The sequence below is a fragment of the Equus caballus genome, chromosome 17, assembly GCF_041296265.1.
Source record: "Equus caballus isolate H_3958 breed thoroughbred chromosome 17, TB-T2T, whole genome shotgun sequence".
Taxonomy (NCBI): domain Eukaryota; kingdom Metazoa; phylum Chordata; class Mammalia; order Perissodactyla; family Equidae; genus Equus; species Equus caballus.
Window position 1 is genome coordinate 44,672,515 of NC_091700.1, and position 21,908 is coordinate 44,694,422.

General features: G+C 45.4%; 1 protein-coding gene across 4 annotated transcripts in view; it reads right to left on the reverse strand.

The window, feature by feature from the left end:
* The window catches only part of LRCH1 (leucine rich repeats and calponin homology domain containing 1), a 191,873-nt gene extending 171,331 nt beyond the window's left edge, over positions 1-20,542 (reverse strand). For all 4 annotated transcript variants that reach the window (XM_003363227.5, XM_023621596.2, XM_001915032.5 and 1 more), the window contains exon 1: positions 19,945-20,542. In XM_003363227.5, the coding sequence (XP_003363275.1) occupies positions 19,945-20,248 (304 nt within the window). In that variant the 5' untranslated portion in view covers positions 20,249-20,542. The remainder of the gene's footprint in view (positions 1-19,944) is intronic.
* Positions 20,543-21,908: the final 1,366 nt, after the last annotated feature.

Below are 21,908 nucleotides of genomic sequence, written 5' to 3' on the forward strand. Positions count from 1 at the left end.
CTCAGAATGTATCCGACTGTTAATCAGATCAGACAAAGAGTCTTTCACTGTTTATACATTACCAGCCTTCATATTTTCCTCCGAATTTTAATGAGATCCTCCAGCTGCTATTAATGTGTCATCCTTCTGCCTCTGTGATGCACTAAAAGCAGTCATGTTTACACAAGGTGGCACCCAGGCCTGGGAACTGTCAGGGAAGCAGGGCCATTGTCTGCACAGGAAACTCCTGAGGCTGGGCAGAGTGGTATTATGTCACAGGGACTTTTATACCATGTGGGCGCCACCAAGCACACATCCTTTCTGCTCTTCCAAATTAAACACAGACGGCCACGGTTCAATTTGATTTGTAAAGCCAACTGCAGCCAGGAGATTTGAAACTAAAGTTTCCTCTCCACACCTAATGCATCTCAGTGCCAGGAGGATTCCAAGGGGATGCCGCATGTGGTTGTGAGGCACTGAATAAAGACTCACACTAGGCTTGCCTTCATCTCTGGAAACTAAAAACAAAGCTGATGGGGCTTTCTTTACTGGGTGCCTCCGCCCTTCGATGCCCACAGTGGCTGTGCCCAGGAGCAGAACTGAGGAGAGACTCACAGCCTGCTGGGGGTTGAGCTACTGGGAACTGCGACCTGAAATCAGCCCGAAATTTATGATTTCCTTCTGCTTCTCTTTTTCCTTCCTTCCTTTCTTGCTGTTTCTTCTCTGCTTTTGCCCCTATAATTACCAGGAAACAGCTCAGTGATGACAAAGAAACTGCTTGCAGGTGCATTTTGCAATAAGGAACTCAATACCTTCTCTCACTCATTGTACACTAAAGCTGGTTGCTGTATTGCCGTCTATCCGAATTCATTCATTTATTCTTTCAACATAATTGAGCATTCTGGCAGCAGAATTCTAAGATGGCCCCCACAATATCTATGCTGTTGGTGATCATACCCTGTATAAGCCTCTGTCCTTGACTGTGGGTGGGACCTGTAATACGACAGGATATCACACCCACAATTAGGTTACATAATTAAGGCCCCTAATCAGTTGACTTTGAGTTCATCAGAGAGATGATCCTCAGTGAGCCTGACCTAATCAGGTAATACCATTAAATGAGGACGGGGACCCTCTTTAAAAAAAAAAAAAAAAGCCACCACGAGTTCTGAGTGCTAAAGCCACAAAGAACTGAATTTTGCAAATAACCTCATGAACTTGGAAGAGGACTCCGAGCCTCAGATGACAGCAGCCCCCACCAACACCATGATTACAGTCTTGTGAGACCCTGAGCAGACAATCCAGCTAAGCCAGGCCCCGACTCCTGACCCAGGAAAACAATGAGATAATAAATGCATGTTGTTTTTAAGCCTCTATGTTTTTTGGGCAATTTCTTATGAAGCAATGGAAAACTAATACTAAAACTAAAACTAATACTAAAATGCCAATGTGGGTCTAGCACTGTGCTGGGATGCTGGGCATAGAGAAACAAAGAAGTGCGATATGATGAGATGCACGTGATAAAGGGTAACTACAAAATTCAAGGGAACCAGAGAGGGAGCCTCTACTACTAGCTGGGGGAAGATGAGAACACATAAAGAGAAGCAGCCTGCACCCCAGCTTTTCAAAAGGCACCAAAGTCGACAGCATTTAAAACTCAGAGCTCTGATCCACAATAGCATCGTGACCAGGTTGTGAGTGCCCTCCTGGGTCTCGAAACCTACACAGATGAACAGAATAAAGGATGCAATGATTTCTGTTGAGTCCAGTAGCAATGGACAACTTCAGGCAGGACTCCAGGTTTTCAGAAGGAAGGGTATTTAAATTGGTGCACTCAGGAATTCCAACAGTTTTACACTGATAACCCAAATCCTATAGGAAAAAAAAATAGGAAAAGAAGTCCTCATTTAAGGCCCGCATAAAGGGAGCACTATTATTAAAACATGCTGCCAAGTGTGAGAACCTCGCTAAAGGCATCTTTCCGTTTCTTGTTTCTTTGGCTTATGGAGAAGTTACATGAACACAAGGTCCACACAAATGTCTGATTCAGATGGCTGTCGCCTGGTCACCAGCATGCCTCAAGGCTGCCACTTGCTTTGGCCACAATCAGCGTGTGCGCAAGGAATGCAGACTAATTCCAGTGTTTATCCAGGCAGAACACGGAAGTAAATCCACTGCCGAAAATAAAAATTCATTCCAAAGTCAAATATTAGTTACTTTCGGATGATGGACTGTTTCGTATCATCCCTGCCAGGGCTTTCCTCCTGCACTCCTGTCAATCGTGTTCATTCCCTTTGAACTTCCCAACAGATGTTCCTCATGATTCAGAGGCAAGAGCTGCAGGGCTCCGTAGCTGGCTTTACTCTCATTTCAACCAAAAAGAGCTTCCTGCGTGCACCTCAGGGAAATTTTAAATAGAAAGAGAGAGAGACAGAAAATATGATGTACCTAAATGTAAATTGGGTGATGGTTTCTGTATCATTCAGTTCAATTTAAACGGATCCCATGAGCACACACTGATCTCCAGCAGTCGTCAAGGCACTGACTGGGCAGGGCTCAAGAAGCAATGCTGACATTTAATCAAAACAAGCCCTATGCAAAGCTTTGAAAACCCCTGCCTGAGGAGTTTTACAAGGAGGAACAAGACCACTCTGTACGCCCTCCCAAACACACGCACAGCTTTTCATTTTGCAGATTTATGCTACAGAGCAATGCCTCCTTCACCTTGGAGAGAGAACCACTCGTGCACTCTGCCCGCCGGAGCACAGTTCTGGGGTCATAACCACGAGGCCACAGTAAGAATTCTTTATTTAGATAACCATAAACACATCCTGTGGTTCTGCGAAGTTAAGCCATACAGCAGTCAATCTTCACCAAAGTTTGGGGTGCATAGCTGAGTTTAAACTCCTCGCCTATAAAATTACTAATCTCCGGTGGAGAACGCAATCCTTCGTGATGGCAATGATCAAGAGAAGCAGCAACACAGAGCGTTCCAGCAGTTCTCTGCTGCCCACAGTCGGAGTTATTCCCAAGGTAGGACAGGAGTGGAAAGAAGAGTAGACCCTAGTGAGGATTTCCACCTAATAAAAGACGGTGGTTCTTGTCTATCAGGCATATTTTGATTCGATTTGATTTTTTCGGTTATCTCACTATCCACTGGGCAAAAGAACCTGTTATTCTAACATTCAAGAACGTCTTGTAAATATTTAATGTAAACCTCATCCTAAGACTAAGCAGAATCTTTATTATTACTGCTGCCAAAAGAATTTTGCTGGCTAAAATTATCCAAGCGGACAAGGAAAAGACGAAGAAAAACCAATAAATATCCCGTACACCAAAATGGGGGGGGAGGGGGACACTCATTCCAAGCAACCAAAAGTAAACAAGTGAGTGTTTCATAATCAGTTTTAAGTTACATGGGTTGACTTTTTTAAATCTTTTAAATCATTAAAGTTTGTGTGACTTCCTTTTAAAAACTTTAGAACATGCACATAATGCTTTATATACTTGAAGAAAGGGAATAATTGAGAGGGAAATGCTTTAAAAAGCAGGAGGGAGAACCCACAGAAAATTATTTTAAGTCTTCAAATGGATGAAGGGAAGAAGTGTCCTGTTTATCAGTCAACCACACAACGCAGTCTGCAATGCCCCTTCTTCCCTGACCATGCAACCCAAAAGAGTCCCACTTGGTTCTTTCCCTGCATGAGAGGCGCACAAACTGCCCCAAGTCGCCCAACTGAAAAGCGAGGAAGCTGGAATTTGACCTTCATCTGTTGGACTCCAAGCCCATTACCTAAACAGCTATCATGGTTTTAAACCTCTTGGATAGTCACAGCAAGAAAAGGATGGAAGCCAGTGACAAAGACGTGGGGATGTGAGTACTTTGGTATTTCATTCTGGAAGGGCTCTCATATCACGTACAATTCTAAGAAGCTTGACAGCCCTGGGAGATGATACACATAGCACACTCTGAGAAAACCCAGCTCACACAGCCAGCACTGCTCCAGTTACCACGAGCACAAAAGGCCATGTGCTGGAAGACCAAGTTGGTGCCCATTATTCAAGAGTCTACACTTGAGTCTCTTCTGGCATGCATGCCAACACACACCACTGTGAATGCCACTGACAACTGTTCTCCTGGCGCGCAGCACACTCAGTAGAAACACTCTGCTGATAAGAATGAAAGTGGAGGACACAGTCCAAGACCGAGGAACCACACTTGATGCAGACCTGTCTTCTCATCGCGCTGGGTTACGTGCGCTAACGGCAGAGATGCACAAGGTGTGGTGGGCAGTTAGAGAATGTGTATTTTGATCAACAAAATTCTAACATATTGTAACATATTTTTAAAATTTAAAGGGGTTCCTTGTTTGTTTGGGTTTTTAAAAAAATGGTTAATTACTCTGCAGGGTGAGCTCTAGGGTGAATTTCAATGGTCTACAAATCCACCAATGAAAGAGCCCAGAGCAACTGGCTATTAGTTTTTAATTCTGTCTCTGAGAATGGCAGTTAGAAGTGGGGAAGTCGGCTGATTGGAGAAAGCCAACAGCAGAGCAACTTCAAAATTTGAATAGGAATACTAGGTCATCCTCTCCCAACTTGTAATTTTAGACATTCCTGCTCCACTATAGTAAAATTCAGGGAAGTATAAAGAAAATCTCTCAAAAGATAAACAAAAAATTCTGTGGTTGCCATGCTGTTCGTGAATCTATTCCACCTCATCTTTGTTCTTACTTTATCTCTTCTAACATTCTTTACGGGTTCCACTTTTCTCTACTGGAATATTTCTTATATGCACAGGCTTCTAACAGAATAAAGGGAACTTTAGGTTTTTTCGGTCAACCTATAACTAATTGTAAAGTTTCACTAATATCCAGCATTATGGCAGGCCCTGCAGAGAGTAAAAAGCGGAATACAGAAGGAGTTCTTCATGCACAGAGGTGGCGTCTATAGGAGCAGAAAGACCTGGTTTAATTTTCATGCCTTCACTTATCAGCTCTGTGACCCTGAGTAAATTATTTAAACTGAGCCTCAGTTTTTTGGAGATCATGATATCTGATTCTTAGCATTAGGGTAAGGATCCTGTGAGATAATATGTCACACCATCTCTCCTACATGCTGTAGTAAAGGCACAGGAAATGTCAGTTGCCTTTCTTTTCCACTCTCTTCAATGGATGTGTGAGGAGTCAATAAAAAGAAGGATGTGACCACCCAAGTCAAATTGGATTTAAATTTCAGTTTCTCCAGTAGCTATGTGATCTCAGGCTTTTTTTCTCTGAGACTTGATTTTCTAATCTCTCAAATAGGGAGAAAACATGTACTTACCTCCTAAGATTATTCTGGGGATTAAATGAGAGAAGACATCTCAAGTACATAACACAATCCCTGGCTCAATAAATAAAGCTATTATCATTCTTATTATTAATCGGAAAGAAAAGACATGAAATTAAAGAACAACGAAGGATCAACTCAATCACTTAAACTACCTGTGATAAACCAAAAGTCTAAAGTTCAGAAAAGATGGAGGTGAATGTGGGAGAGGGAGGCTGGGCTTTGGGGCATCACAGAAGAGACAGGATGACTGACACAGACTGGAGAACCAGAGTTTCATTTTTTGTTGTTTTGTTTTCTGTTTTATTTTATTTGCAAATACAGGGAGGAACGGAAAGGTATGATCAAAGGTGAAGTAGAGGCCACTTAATCTGGAACATACGGGGACAGCAAAGAAAAAGGCAGCCGGAGCCACGGAGGCCCATGAGGAGGGTGAGAGGCAAACCTGGTGGCACCACATTCCAGAGGCCTATTAAATCCGCCATCAGGCAGCCGACACTGGGTGAGGACCAGGAGGAGACTGAGCTGGGAGTGGGCCAGATCACAGGAGTGATGTAGGAAGTCTGCAAGTGACATGCCACATGGTCTTGGTGCTAGAGGATTCAAACAGGGAGCTAGCCAAAGCGCTCAACTGTCCCCAGTAAAAGGCAGTTCTTTCTAATGACAGTGCGCTCGGTGAGAAGGGCAAATGCTTTATAGTCAGGCAGCTGGGGTTCAAACTCTGGCTCCTTCACTTTCCATTCGGGGATCTTAGGCGAGCTGTTTAACACGTATGAGCCTTAGTTTCTGCACTGGACAAAATTTACGGTAAATGACACCTATCACAGGCTGACAGGATGAATGAGATCATGTCTGCAAAGTGTCTGGCACCCAGTAGGTGCACAATAAATGCTCCTAAGCTTTGGACTTCATTAGCTAACATCACCCCAGGGATCCTAGAAAACCTGGCTTGGTATCAGTTTTTTCTATCAATAAAATAAAGTGCCACTCCTAAACAGAATAAGAATATTTTATTAGTATGACTACATAGACAGTTACCAAGCTGTTTCAAAATAAAGAAAATGAAGATCAAAGAATCTGTCCACTAAAATAGAAATATCAGTCTTCTAATAGTAGGCACTGATTCAGCCATGACGCCCCAATTATTCTGTTTTAAAACAGCTTGTCAATCAGGGATATGCAGCATGCACAGAGCTAAAAAAGTATTGGAAATGTTCTACTTTTTAAGTTAAATAGTGGGTACATAGGTGTATTTTTAGTCTACTTCATTAAGGTATAATTTATATACAACAAAATGTGCCCATTTTAAGCCTAGAGTTCCACGGGTTCTGACAAACACGTAAGTCTGTGTACTCACCGCTACAGTCAAGACTTAGAACATTTCCATCATCCCTTGTGCTTTCTCAGGCAATAACCTCCCCACCCCCTGTCCCAACTTCTTATCTGCTCTCTGTCCCTATGTCTGTTTTACTATCATCATTTAAATCATGCCCACATTTTGTATAGACTTCTTTCTACATATGCTATTATTCTATAATTTAAAAATAATGCTCTATTTTTCCCACTAAAATTAATGACTAATGCCAAAGGCCTTCCTGAGAGAGTTTCTTAGTGTGAAAGCTAAAAAGAGAAACCAGGGGCCATTGTGGCTAAGTTCACGTGCTCCACTTCGCAGCCTGGGGTTTGAGGGTTCAGATCCTGGGTGCAGACCTGTACACTGCTCATCAAGCCATGCTGTGGCAGTGTCCCATATACAAAATAGAGGAAGACTGGCATAGATGTTAGCTCAGGACCAATCTTCCTCACCAAAAAAAAAAAGAGAGAGAGAGACAGAGAAACCAACCAAGCACTGTAATTCCTTCAAAGGGCAGCAGTAGGGGAAGTTGACAGAGATGACCTCAATAAGCTGGTTGGGGTCTATTCGCCATCTGACAGTAACTGGCTGGGGGGCGTGGGCAAGTCACTTTGCTTGCCTCTATCTCAGTTTATTCTTAAAAGATGGTGTCTATGATCCCATATGAGTCAAGTGACCATATAATTTATCATCTGAATGGGGATGTGTTAAAAGAAGGTGCTATTATTAATTAGGCCAGGGCAAGAAGTATAAACAAGACTGCCCAGCAAACCCAGACTTAGGATGATGCTACTTATGAGCATCCTAAAAGAGCACCTCTTGTGATGTTCACCATGACCTAAGGTTCTTGAAAAACGAAAGAATGTTGCATAGAATTATGCAAAGCGATATGTCTGAAAGCTGAAGTCTCTCATCTAAAGGTGATGGGGCTTGTCCAACCCAATGTACCACGTGGTATGAAGAGCTTACAAACTCTCTTCAGCCCTGGAGAGCAGGCGTCTGAGACACCGAGACGCAAGAGAGCACACACACTGAAACTATGAAACCACGTTCAAAAGATCCGGGTTGCCTGATTATGAGAGTACTTAGCTGGGTTATCTTGTCTTTGTCACTCACTCTCTAAGAGGCAGACATTAAGGGCTCCATCAGGGCACATTACCTCAGAACTCCCACTGTGCGAATTTCATATTGAGATACCGAGTCTTCATTAACATACTGATTCCAAGGACTCTAGGGGTGGGGGAGCAACAGCACGCCTGCACAGCTGCCAACTGAATTTCATAAAAGAGATCAGACTTAGGCACACTAGCACTCCTAAAGTCACAGTGCAGCTCCCTGTAAAGGACTGCACAGAGGCAAGAAAGCACTAACTGTAAATATCGAACAAACCACAGCGAAGAGTTTATTACAAGACTATAACCACTGGAATGACTGGTACAACTAAAATTAACTTTGATTTATCCAGGCTTTCTAAAGAACAGAAAAAAACACATAATTGCCTTAAATTGCACGCAGAGATTATCATCCACACCTCCAAGGGAAGTGCACAAAGAGAGAGCTATTTGTCTTCAATTGCACAATCAGATTCCTTTGAATTAGACCAATTTGCATAAACACAAAAAATTTCGGTTATTTAGCCATAAACTGTGCTGCCATTTTAACCAAAATGGGCTGCTGTGTTATTTCATTTATAAGATTGTAAAAGCAATTAATTAATGTATTGAAGAATCTTTATTACAAAATAAAATGCATTTTTAGAAATCAAATTGATGATCATTACTTAATAAAACAACTTTTAGGACGTAAGCACTTGTATTACAAAGGGAATATTCAGAAAGTAACTACTTGGTCACTCACCCAAAAGCTGTTTATTCATTTCTTGTTGGAGCGCATCAAATCTAGTAAATTTTAAATGGGCTGTTCCATTAGGTTACAGATTAGAAAGTCTAACAAAATTTTATACCAAAACTAAAAACTCGAATGTGTATTTACATTTTTAAATAATAGACACCTTGAAGGATTTTTAAAACTAATAATTGTCACTTGCTTTAAAACACACTTCTTAGAAATGGAGCTAACTGGGCATGACAAATAGGTGAGGATCAGGACGAGAACCCCCTGTGCATACACCTGGGTCCCCTGCATCCACTTTCAGCTCAGTGGGAGAAATAACACGAGTCCAGAACCTACGGGAGGTTCTGCTCCTCAGTCACTGAGTCACCCCAAGGACTGCTGTCGAAATGCTCCGAGCTTGATTCTCATTGCAAAATCTCCTCCTCTGCTCGGTTGCTCCAGCTCCGAATATTCAGTGACACTACAACAGAGCATGGCAGGAGACACGCACTCTTTCCACAAGAGCTCTGATTGCAATTTTGGCTCTGTCTTTACTGGATCTACAAACGGGCTCAGCTTGCCTAACTGGTAAGTTCCCTTCTCGGCCACAAGGACACTATCTACCCTGCAAGGTAGTCATGAGGACTGAATGAGGAAGCGTGCTCAAGGACCCTGGGCCTGGACCATATCCCCCTTTCAGTTCCCTTATCGGTAAGCTAAGGGTGATGCTGAGCCTATCACAAAGCTCTTAATGAAATAACTTCTGATTAAAGTGCAAAATAAATGCTGGATACCAGGAAAACAGTAAGAAAAGAAGAGATACATTTAAATTTATATATTTGCTCTTAAATCTTTGCCTCCTCATAGACTTCTTCTTACTTCTTATAAAAGAATTATTTGCTGGACCTCTTCAGAGCATTTGCCAAAAACATAAAAAGATTCACAAATTGTTTTTTGCCAAGAGCATAAAAAGGTGGTCAATTTATTTATTTAGTTATGTTAATCTGGAAAAGCTCTTAAATCAATGGCAGGCCTCTGCAGAGGGCGACAACCGCCCTCGGAGCCCTCGGGTGAGGCCCTCCCCTCCTTCCCAGTCCTAGATCCCAAAGCCAAAAACAAGCCCTGGTCCCCAGCACCCTCCCCTGAATTCACAGTGTGGCAATAAGATCCGGCTCCCATTCTCCACCGGGAGAATCCCCAACGCCTTCTCTACCAGCCTCGTCCTTCTCAGGATTTCTTTGTCCTGGTAAAATCAAATCAGACCTAAGACCGCTGTTATATTGAGGAATGAATGGAAAGTGCATTAGAACACACGGTCCTGGCTGGACCGCTTACTAGCAACACAACCCAAAGAAAATCATTTCACCATCTAGTCTGGGTTTCCTCACATGGAATTTAGCTCTGGATATTCCAAGCTGGTATAATAAATATCGCCTACTCGACCATCCTCCAAAGACTGTGAAAAGAATATAAATAACGCTTGCACGCACTGAAAGCACATACACTCAAGTCTTCTGGTATCAAGATGAATTTATTAATGTCATACTATTTCTAGGAATCTAACTAGTCTTTCTGTGCCTTATAAGATTGAACCTCTTTACTAATGAGTTTAATAATAATAATGACAAACATCAGTGTCAGACATTGACCTAAGCACTTTACACATATATTCATTCATTTACTCCTTATAATAATCCTATGATTACTATCCCCCACTGTTTGATGAGGAAACTGAGGCACAGGAAGGTTAAGTACTAGCTCTGTCCTGGTGGAGCCAGGATTAGGACCCAGCCACAGTCTGTGCGCTCAGCCACTATGCTAATGATATGCTGACAACGTCCAATTATTTATTTTATTGAAGAAAACTATGACACATAACCCCATGGGACTCCGGGAAGGCAAGTGACATCTATTGATTACTCCCGCTGGACCAGACCCGAACTGTGCCCTGGGTTCTGGACCTTACCTTGTGAATCCTCACAACCACCCTGAGGGGGAAAGTGTATTTTCACTCCTAACAAATTACAAACCTGAAGTTCAGAGAGATTCGGCACCTTGCTTTAAATTCTAAAATTAATAAATTGAGGCGATAAGATATGAGAAATACAAAAATTAAGTAGAGAAGTATCTGAATCCCTCCCCGTTTCCCTCAGGGGGCATCTCCTGCACCTGCTCCTCCTCAGCCTGCAGCCTCAGAGGCCCAGCACTGACTCCCCTTGATTTATGCCAACCTTTGCACCCTGCACCAGTGGGAAGGGACACCCACTCTGCTGGGCCCACTGACCACGGGACCTGCAAGAGGGGAGGGAACTTTCTGACTTCAGGTAGGAATGGCAGGAGGGGAGAGAATTATCCCCAGGAGGCAGGAGCTTCATTCACAGCCTGATGCCAAGATCTCCAGATTCACAATTTCATGTCAGAACTGAGGCCGCATGTTTCCAAAGAAACTACCATTAACATGAATCATCCACAGCTCCTTACACATCAGTGCTCAAAAACTTTTAGTCTTACCTTATTTGCTAATTTCAAGCAATATTTGGTATATTAAAATCTTCGCCCAGGGGCCGCCCCGGTGGCACAGCGGTTAAGTGCACACATTCTGCTTTGGCAGCCCAGGGTTGGCCGGTTCAGATCCCAGGTGCGGACATGGCACTGCTTAGCAAGCCATGCTGTGGTAGGTGTCCCACATATAAAGTAGAGGAAGATGGGCATGGATGTTAGCTCATGGCCAGTCTTCCCCAGCAAAAAGAGGAAGGTTGGTAGCAGATGTTAACTCAGGGCTAATCTTCCTCAAAAAAAAAAAAATTCCCCGCCCATCTCCTTCAGAATTCATTATAACTCACCTGACCAATAGATGTAACATTGCTTATCAAACACTTGCAAATGTTGATGAGAGGCAACTTCACCTTTGTTTTTACTATTGTTGAAAAAAATGAATGACTCTAGGAACCCGTCAGCCACCAAAAAGGAGATTCTGAATGTATGAGAGATGGTGGGGTGGAGGGGGGCCCAGACAAGCCAGTCACCAACTTTTAAGTGTAAATGGGGCTCCTTGCCCTTTTCACAGCACATTCCTATGCTCAATAGCATTTATGGAGCCCAGGCAGGAACAGCGCGGGCGCTGGGCTAGATGCTGGGGATGGGATGGTGAACTAGACGGGCCTGACCCTGGTCTTGTGGAAGGGCAGCCTTGTGCAGGTAGAAAGTCAGTTTACCCAGGCTGGGGGAGCGGCTGCAGCTGCCAGATACACCAGGGGCGAGTGAGCGTTGGGCTGAATTGTGTCCCCCTAAATTCATATCTTGAAGTCCTAACCCCCAGTACCTTAGAACGGTGAGTGTATTCAGAGATCAGGCCTTTAGAGTGGTAATGAAGGTTAAATGAGCTCAGAGAAGTGGACCCTAATCCCATTTGACTGATGTCCTTTTAAGAAGAGGCTATCTGGACCCACAAAGAGACACCAAGGGACATCCAGCCACAGAGGAAAGGCCATACGAACACACAGGGCGAAGGTGGTCATCTATAAGCCAAAGAGAGACCCTAAGAAACCAACCTGCCCATGCCTTGATCTTAGACTCTCAGCCTCCAGAACTGTGAGAAGATAAATTTCTGTTGTTTAAGCTACCCAGTCTGTGCTATTCTGTTGTAGCAACCCAGACCGACGATACAGTGGGCGATGCTGAGAAGTAGCAAGATGCTGTGCAAGAAAAAATAAGGTCAGCACCAAGAAAATGGCAGCAGTTCAGCAAAACGTGCACACAGGGGACGGCATCACAGCAGATCCAAGATGATGGACTGAAGTGTAGACTAAGAGTGAGCCGTGAGTAGGAAGGAGGAGACCAACAGTCCACTGAGGTTAATCTAGCACTTTCTGTGATCGGCATGAAGGGCACACACAAAAATAAGGAAAACCCGGGGCCTAGCCAGATCTCGCAGGTCAGTAAAGGAGGAAGGAGCTTAAACACGAGGAAAGTACCAAAAGAGGAAGGCAATAATTAGGAAAATATGCCCTGAGGAAATAATGCAAAGGTGCCTTAAGGCTGTGCATGATTCAGTGCTCAGATCTGCACGGAGGGGCTGCTGGGTGTTTGGAGTAGGCTTGGGGACTGGATGAAATGAGAATGGGTAAGTCGACTTTTACACGGCAGGGAGGAGGGGAAGTAAGGGAAATGACCTGCAAAAGCGAAATGAAGGCAATCTAGAGGAAGGCCAAGTCAGGCAGTGTGCGGATGATGTTATCTTTGAACTTGTCACTGTTGCCTGCAGAGATAAAGTGAGTCAAATCAGAGCTGAGCTGACGGAACCAGGTCAGACGCACTGAGGCTACCCCTAACGCTGTATGGCACCGACATCAAAAATATGAAAGAATATTAGAGGAAAGCATTGTGTAGCAAAACTCCATGTCCTGCACTGCAGGGGTCAGCTGTCAAAAGCAAGGCCACAGGAGAAGCCAGAGGATTAAAAAAAACTAAGACAGGGCCTCTTTCTGCGCAGCTGGGGAGAACATGAAGTGGAAATTCAAGACTCACTGAGCTGGAGGGCTCCTGGCCCTGTTTCATCTCACAAGGTCTTGGGTACCCGACCTCCATCCCTCCCCCCGCAACAAAGAGTAGAGGAAACACAGCAGAAGGAAGAAAAGCGAATCTCAAGGAAGATTCTAAAATCATATAACCTGACTCTGGTGACTTAAAAATGTCCTGCAAGAGTTTCAGATGCCACACATTGAGCTGGCTCAGAATGAACACCATATTAACACAGGAGCAGTAATTTCACGTTAAGCAAAAAGATAAAACATTTCTGTTATGCAAATCAAACGCTGTTCTCTAATCTTTTTTTCCCCCACCTATATGCTCCTTTCTGGCCAGTTAAAGAGGATACACACAGGAAAAACTATGAGCATGCACCGAAATTGACTATAAAGGCGTTTCCCTTCTCTTGCGTTGCTGGAGTAAGCGCGAGAAGCCAAATTCTCACAGTTCGTCAACTTTCTGTTCATGTAAACAATCTCACTTTATTTCTGAATCACTTTGTGGGAACAGATGGTTTCCAAATGTATGACTTCTTCCTGCAGTACATGGAAGCAATACTACTCAACTCTTAAATTAAGATGAAGGAAACACAGCATGCTTCAAGCATGCGTCTAGATTGGTAGGCCTACTTTTCCTAAACTAAGGCTTACTTGCAATTCTGACCTTTCTTTTTTTTTTTCTTTTTGGTTAAACAATTCACATCACACACAGAAAAAAATCTATCTGAACTATCACAGCAACTGAAAATTCTGGTGCAAAAAAACCTTCATGTGACAAAAAAATAGCACCAATAACAGAAGCCTCTAGACTTTCTACAAGTTATACCTAAATAAAGCCATCAGATAGGTAAACACAGCTGGGTTTTGTGTTTTACATACTTAAACTTTTTATGGTGGATTATAATTTTATAATTTGAAATAAACACGGCAATTAACACCAAATTACCTTAATTCCAACAACTGACACAATCACTGAACGAGTTCACGAATGGTGATCTTGGCGGCATTGCCAGATCTAAGCCCAGGCCAGCTTCCCCTTGTGTCTCTCTCAGGCAGAAGTCTAATTTTCCACACAGCTAAATCAAGTCTGGAAAGTAGCATACAAACAGTACAAAAGCTCAAGTTCTGTGGCTTGACTGACAAACCCATAAGCGCCTGAGGCAGAGCTGACAGCGGTTCCCCCATGTAAGTTGCTAAGTGTCTGGAAAAGCAGAATCAGGACAGCACCTGCGGGGAGATGACTTTGGAGAGCTACTAAGAGAAAGCAAATGCTGCTCAGCCTAAACATAAAAAGACTTTATACCTACATCTGTGTCTATATCTGTGTCTAATAAATTACGTCTATTATGTGGAGAGAGAGAGAGAGATAGATAGGTAGGTAGATAGATACATAGATAGATAGATAGAGATAGATATGAAAAAGGGGAAAATCAGAAAGGTACACACAAAAGAGGGAAACAACTTATGTTTAAACAAACAATGATGAAGTTGAGTAACAGGATAGAAAAAGTCTTTGTACACACCAGAAGGACAGCAAGAGTAAAAGGAAATTGACCTCTGAACTGACCAACATCAACATGGATTTCAAAAGGTACCTACCCTTTAAATGCTTACCCCAAAGAATTGCTAAACCACAGCATGGAAATTTAAGTTTGCAACAGAACTCAAAAAAAATTTTTTTAGTCAATAATTTAAATTAAAACATTTAAAATTGTGGGGTGTGCCGAATTTTGGCCTAATAACACACACTCACCAAAAATCAAATATGATGTCACAGTGACTGACAACCTATCCAGCAGAAGCATTTCAATGACGAAGGTCAAACCTTGGGCTGTCCTTTATAAACTGGCACAGACCAAAAGTTCCCAGAGGTTTTGCGGCCTATAATAGCATGCTATTATTCTAGAAACATGATTAGTGTGTTCCTGCCTTTTCAATAAAGAGCAGCCTACAATGCAGGCAATGAGAATAGCAGAATGTTTGTGGAGATTGTTTCTGCTATACACAAACACATCTGGACATGATTCAGAGCACCATATACATCGAGTCTTAGTTGTTTTTAAAAGCTTTTACTATTAGAAGTCCCCAATACATGAACAAGAAAGAAACTGATCAACAGAAGAAAAAAATAATAATAGGAAGTAGAAGGCGGTGACTAATGATTTATGAATGCAGAAGTATTCAGAATACATGTAATGAACATAGACATTTATATGATAGTGACTACCACCATAAATCATAGTTACAGCAATAACTAACAAATTTAATTCAACAGCAGAAAAATAATTTGAAACTAGATATAACTATAAAAGAACATACATTTTAAGAAAACACGTGATTTCCAAAGTTCCATTATATTCATAATGAAAAATCTTTATGGCCAAAATTGTGGAACAGAACATGTTCTTGAGAACGAACAGATTTCTTTATCAAGTCCTGTGTGAATTCCAAGGAGTACAGAGAGCTAACATCCTATGGACTCAGTCACTATAGGATGGGAGTTGGGTGGGGAAAGCCAGCTTTCAGCAGATAAGCCTGCCCACAAATCTCAGAGAAGATTCTCTGAATCTGTACAGATATTGGAGAGAGCCAGCTCAGACAGATTAGGGTGTTAGTCCCACAGATTGACAAATCCCAGTCGTCAGCCATCTCTGGAGTCCTCAAAAAAACGGTCCCTAAGAGCCCTGTGGTCTGTTACTCCATTACATAGGTACACGCTGAGAGTGGGTGGGGCGATATGACCAAAGGCACAGGCTTAAACAACCTCTTATTGTTTTATTTACAGATATCGCTCCTCATCGTCAAACCATCTTTCCAACCACAAAATGGTCATGGGCACTTCTATCCCAAATCTATCCATCCTACAAAACCTGAAAGTCTTTCCTAAATAGCTTGGCCTTTTCTTCCAAAATCGATGCCTATCTGTGCTACCTGGCATCTCACCTTGACCTGCCTTGAGGCTCCGTGGCTTCCTGGAACTGTGACTTAGCTTCGCATGCATTCCTGTCTTGTCTTACCCTTTGCGCCTCCTCCAGTGCTCCGCACTCACACACATAGAGCCTCAATGAGTATTCTGGATGCCACACGTCTACATTCCTACCTGGGTAAGCTCTTCCCATACATTCTTTCCTGCTTCCGGCCACCTCAAAAAGATACTGGCAAGGATAGACTCCACCCTCTCCTTAATGAGTCCAACCTTCAACAACTGTTCTGCACATCAAAGTCCAAGGGCTTCCTTTTCATTTTCTAGAACCTCCTGTGATCAGTCTGAGACAGACACTTTCTTTTCTTACTCCTCTTTTCGATTCCCTTTATTTCAGTCAGACAAATACCCTTTTGAACTCCTTCATCCCAAAGTGACATTGGTTAATGAATCAGCACTAGAAAAAAAATTTGCTTTCCTGATACACATATTTGTGTGCTTCTTTTTACCCAGCCCAATGTCATGCTTTAGTTTATATTTATTACTAGTCATTGTTAGTGCTTTTGCTGTTACAAGCCACCTCGAGTCACCTTTAACACAAGACACCATGTATATTTCTAAAAGAAAGATATTCCATCTATACTATAACTCTTCCTACTCATGCTGCACAATCTATTTCTTCATTTTTCTCCCCATACCCCTCCAACTAGAATGAAAACTCATAAGAAGGGATACAGGGATTCTCCACTGGTCACCGCTGTATCCCCAGTGCCTAGAACAGAGCGTGGCGCTTCGTGCTGCTTGGTAGGTACTCGTGGAATGAATGTTGGTTGAATGAATCTCCAGACAGCCTCCCAGATTCTGCTTCTCTCCACCCCTTCCCTGCTTAGAAGGACTATGGTCAAGAACATAAACGCTAAAGTGAAACCATCAGAGTCCATCCACTGGTTCACTATCCCACTGGGGGTATGATCCTGAGCATGGTACCTCACTTGTCTCAGTCGCAGTCTGCTGAGCTGTAAATGAAGAACTGAATAGCCTTCTCTTAGGAGCGGGCAGGACAGTGCTGATGACGTACCTGGCACAGAGCAAAGCACACACACCAAGGACTAACCGTGCTCTTTCGTTCACGCTTCCTTTCAGCCACTATCACCTGTGCCACCATACCTGGGTGGATCAGCCTTTCTTTCCCCTTCTCACCTGCAAAAACACTACACCCTGACAACACAACTATTCTGACTCAAATATGAGTAAATCAATCACCTCAAAGTGTGGGCCTGAGAGTTTTTCCCTATGAAAAATGTGTATGCATTTGAGCGACAGCTTAGACATCTACTGAGTGGCCCAGGGCCTCTATGTTTCCGTGTTGACATCTCGGTTTCCAACTCCATTCAGGTAAGCTACATTGCCCAAGAGGGCAGTTCTGCTCAGGTGGCTGCCAGAAGAGTTACTTTTACAAGATATAGACCAAATGGCCTCTATCATACAAGTGAACAGTGAGGAAAAGCTTTCTCTGTCACTCCCTGTATTACAAAACTTATGAAAAAGTGCACTTTACATCTTAGGTCTTTAAGGATCTCATGGGCCATTCTGATTTTAAGAGAGATTCTGTAAACTAAATATTAACACAGGAGATATCACTATCTTTATTGTACATGTTATTACTCATACTCTCCCCTCTGCTAGAACTCTTTACACGCAGGACATGTCAACACTGGGCAGACTGGAGGTGATTTTAACTCCTGCTTTATTTTGATTTCTGCTTTTCCAAATAAGGAACGGTGCTCAGTAAATACTTCTTAAGGAGGAGCAGAATACATTGGGTTTACACTTAGTTTTAGATCTGCAACAAAGATGTTTTGCAGAAGCAAATCCTTAACACATTTGTCCAATTTCATGTAAAATAACTGGCTACACTGAATATTCTTTATCTTTTTTGAGTTGTCCTAAGTTTCTGCAAACTTTGGTGACACTCCCTCCACCCCATAATTAATACTGCATTTTTTGATGGGGAGTTAGCGTTACGTCTCTGAGTTTTAACTAGAGAGAATTTTCTGAGCATTAAACACGTGCAAGTGAGGTTCCTAATTTAAAACTTGCAAAACTCACAACCTAAGCTAACCACAGGTAAGCAAGAGAGGAGAACAGGAATACTTTTTAGCATCTACCTCACACGGCAATGTCTTAACTGACAGATACGGTCCTTGCTTTTAAAAGCACAAGTCTTCTCAGAGAATGCCAACACAGCAGACACATCAAGTTCACCCAACTTTGGAAATAAACACTGGCGGAATTGAAGCAGAGGAACAACTTTCAAGGCCCCCTGCTGAACGTGCAAACACATATTATTATTGGTCACGCCAGCTCCATCTTCTGCAGTCATATCCACCCCTCCCAGAGTTCATGGGACACTCTACCGCAAAGGGAAGTAGAACTTAAGGGTTTTTTTTTTTTAAGTTAATGATTCAGGCAATTCTTGGAATAACTTCCACTTGAGAAAATGTAACTAAGAGGTCCTAAAAAAGAGACTCTCCAGCTGTTGACAGCTCAACTCTGGAAATTCCCTCCTTTTAGCCCATTCCTGACTCTCCTTAAATCCAAATTACAAAGTTTAATGACCCTGAAGAGTCCTCTCTGCCCCCAGTGAACTCAGAACTCTGTCTGAATATTCATTAGGACTCTTGATAAATGTTTACTGAATTAAAGGAGGGGGGAGCACTGGAAACCAAAAGCCAACCAAGGCTCCCTCACCGGCTCCCCCCCCTTAGCCCACAAGGGGAAACTGGGAGATCCGGAAGTGAGAGTCGAGTCATTCAGGATCCAAGGGGTCTGACTCTAGGCCCATGAGGTGATGACAGCCAGGAGACCAGGGCAGAGGTTCCAAAATGGGGCACCCACTGCCTTGGGAAATGTTGGGCGCTTGCCAAGATAGAAACCCTCCCCCAGGAAACTGAACCGGATGGTCGGGAAACCAAGTCAGTTCTGTAGGGATCCCGAGGCCCGAGTCGCCTTCCACCAACCCTCCTTCCTGTTTATAGATCTCGCCCCAGTCACTCCAACTACCAAAGAGAAAGCAGACGTCTCAGAAATATGTCAACACATGACATAACTTGAAAAAGCTGGCTGCTCATTGGCGCGAGTTACAACTTGTCCGGCTCACACAGGAAAACCGGCTCACTTTAATTACTCTTCTTCTAATACACCATGCCGACCCTTCCAGGGCCCCCGCAGAGATCGGGTTACTGAGAACTAGGTAGCCTCGGTGGTAGGAACCAAACCGTATGGGCGGTTAGCTAAGGGCAAGTAACGAGGGAGCCGAGTGCCTGCGAAGTGGCTGCCCATTCGGATTCTCAACAATCGCGGCGGCTCTTTCCTCTCACAGGCGCAGGAAGAGGAAGCCCCGGCGCCTCCTTGCAGTCGGCACCAAATTGCCGGATCGCTCGGTGGGGTCGCCGATGGGGCCCTGGCGGCAACGCGCCGATGCCCTAGGGTCGGCCAAGGGCGCGCCACCTTTGTCTGGGTTTCCCTGTCAGCGGGGCGACGCCTCGACGCCAAGAGTGCAAGCCCTGGTCGGAGGCGCAGACGCGGCGCTCGGGTTCCCAGCCCCTGCGCGGGGCCCAGGAAGCCGACACGGCCGCCTGAATCCTCCCACTTCCACTGCGGCACGCGGCGCGCCCGCAAGTCCCAGCCCGGCAGCCACTTCCCTGGCGCAGCCGCCTCGGGGCGGGGAGCCCGAGCCCCGCGCGTTCGCGGGCGCAGCGGCCAGGCGCACCCCAGCTCTCCCGGCGCTGCCCCACCGGCCGCCGGGCGAGGCAGCGGCCACTGTGCCTTCTGCGGGGTCCGCCTCTCCTGCATCAAGGCAGGTCCCTTAGTCGGGAGAGCACCGGCCGATGGGCCCCCAGCGAGGCCAGATCTCAGACTGGCCACTGCGTCGGGAAGGCACGACAGCCAGCCAGACAGCCACCCACACCCATTGCCTACCCCTCGCCCTCTCTCACCTGCCTGCACCGTGTCCGAAAGGTCATGCCCGGGGGCCGCGGTCCTGGGAAATTCCTTCAATTTCCTGGCGCTGAGGTTCAGCCCCCCAGAGTTGGCCGCTTCCTCCAGCGCGCGCTCCAGTCCCCGGTTCAAGGGCAGGTTGAAGCCCCCGCTGCCGCCGCCGCCGCCGCCTCCCCCGGCCCCACCGCTGGCCCCGGTTCCTCCGTGGTGCTGATGGTGATGGTGGTGGGGATGATGTGGGTGCAGAGTAGCCACCGAGAGGGCAGGGACGAAGGGTTGGGGTTCGCTTCCCGGCGTCGCCATCTTCTCCCGGGCCCCCCCACCCGGCCCCGCCGCTCCTGCGGGGGGGGTCACAGCTTTCCCCTGGGAGGGGGAGACGGCACCTCGGGCCCAGTCCCTGCAGTGCTCCACAGAAAGATGCTGGAAGAAGGGGAGGAGGGTGTGGCAGGCGCGCGGAATGGGGGGCGGACGGGGAGGCGGCAGTGGCAGCTCGGTCTCGAAGGTTTCCTGTCCCCGAGAAGCTAAGCACTGCGGCGGCGGCGGCGGCGGCGGCGGCAGGCAGCGCGCATGTGTCTCCTCCCGCCCCTGCTCCCTCCTCTCCGCGGCTCTCCCCTCCTCCGCCGCCGGCTCTCTCCTCCTCCTTCCCCCCAAGCTGTCAGTCCAGCCCCGAACCTTCCTCCGCGCCCAGCCAGGCTGGCCGCCTCAGCTTCGCTGCGCTTGGCCCGGCAATCCGGGGACGTGAGGGGACCGGACGCCTGCACCGGGGTCACTTTCATTTAGACGCCGAATGCCTTTGGGTTTTTTTGTTTTTGTTTGTTTGTGCTGCCCAAGGAGTTTTAGGGGACAAGAGGTTTTAGGGGGTCTGAAAAGACGGTGGCGAGGCAATAGATGGGATTTGAAATACAGTGAGATCACAGGGAGGTGAGAGGTTATCTCAACTCTGCGAATTATTCTGGCTCTTTGACCCAGAGTTCCCCAAGAGGCAATTTTTCACTGTGGGGTCAGGCCGACAGATGACCCCTGGCATTTGGGCGCCTACAATGAGCCAGACACTGGTCTAGGTAGTCTGCATTAATTATCTATTAATCCACGAACCCTGTTTGGGGAAAAATAGTTTCCCCAGTCTACTGAGGAAGTTAAGAAACTAGTCTAAGGTCACACATGCAATCAGAGGCGGAGCTGGATGCTAACTTGTGGCCCTCAGACTCCAGGGTTGCCCTCCTTCCTGTACACTCCCGGGCCCGGCCCCAGCGCGGACTCACAGATAGGAGTAGGGCAGAAGGTTTTCTGAGCGACAGTAGAAAGCTTCAGACGCAGGAAGGACTATCAAAACGAACGTAGTTTTTCTGGCAGACAGAATCCATTGTCCTATGAGGGAGAGGGGCTGGCGATGGCTGACTGAGCCCCGGAATTGGGCGGTGCGGGGAGAGGTTAGAAAGCCAGTGACCCCAACTAGCCAATAACTCAGTCACAGTTTGAGCCTGCCCACAAGTACAGTCAAAGTGACCTCCTCCAGCTTCTCCTTGCCCCTGTGGGCCATGGGAACTGAAGTGTTCCCTTGCAAGCGAATTCACATTCTGCCCAGACCAAGGCTGGCACACCACAAGTGACAGAATATCTGATGCCATAAGGGGAGATCAGCTGGAAGACTGAGAAAATCCCACCCCTTTCCGAAGTTTCAGCTCCAACTCTTTAGGGCCTTTATTTTTGCTCTATACCCGAGGCTGATCGTTACTGTAAGCGACTTGACCAGAGGAAATGGGATGCGGGTCAAATACGAAAATAATACAACCCTTGCACTAGGGGAACCAGTTTTTTAAGTGGCCATGAAGAAAGGTGATGGCCTGGGCAACAGGCTGGAACTTGTGACTTCACGGAGTCGTCGCTAAAATACGGCATGATGGATGTCACTTGCACTGAATGCGTGTTTGGTCGCCCTTCGTTCCTGCAGCGCTCTAGGCTG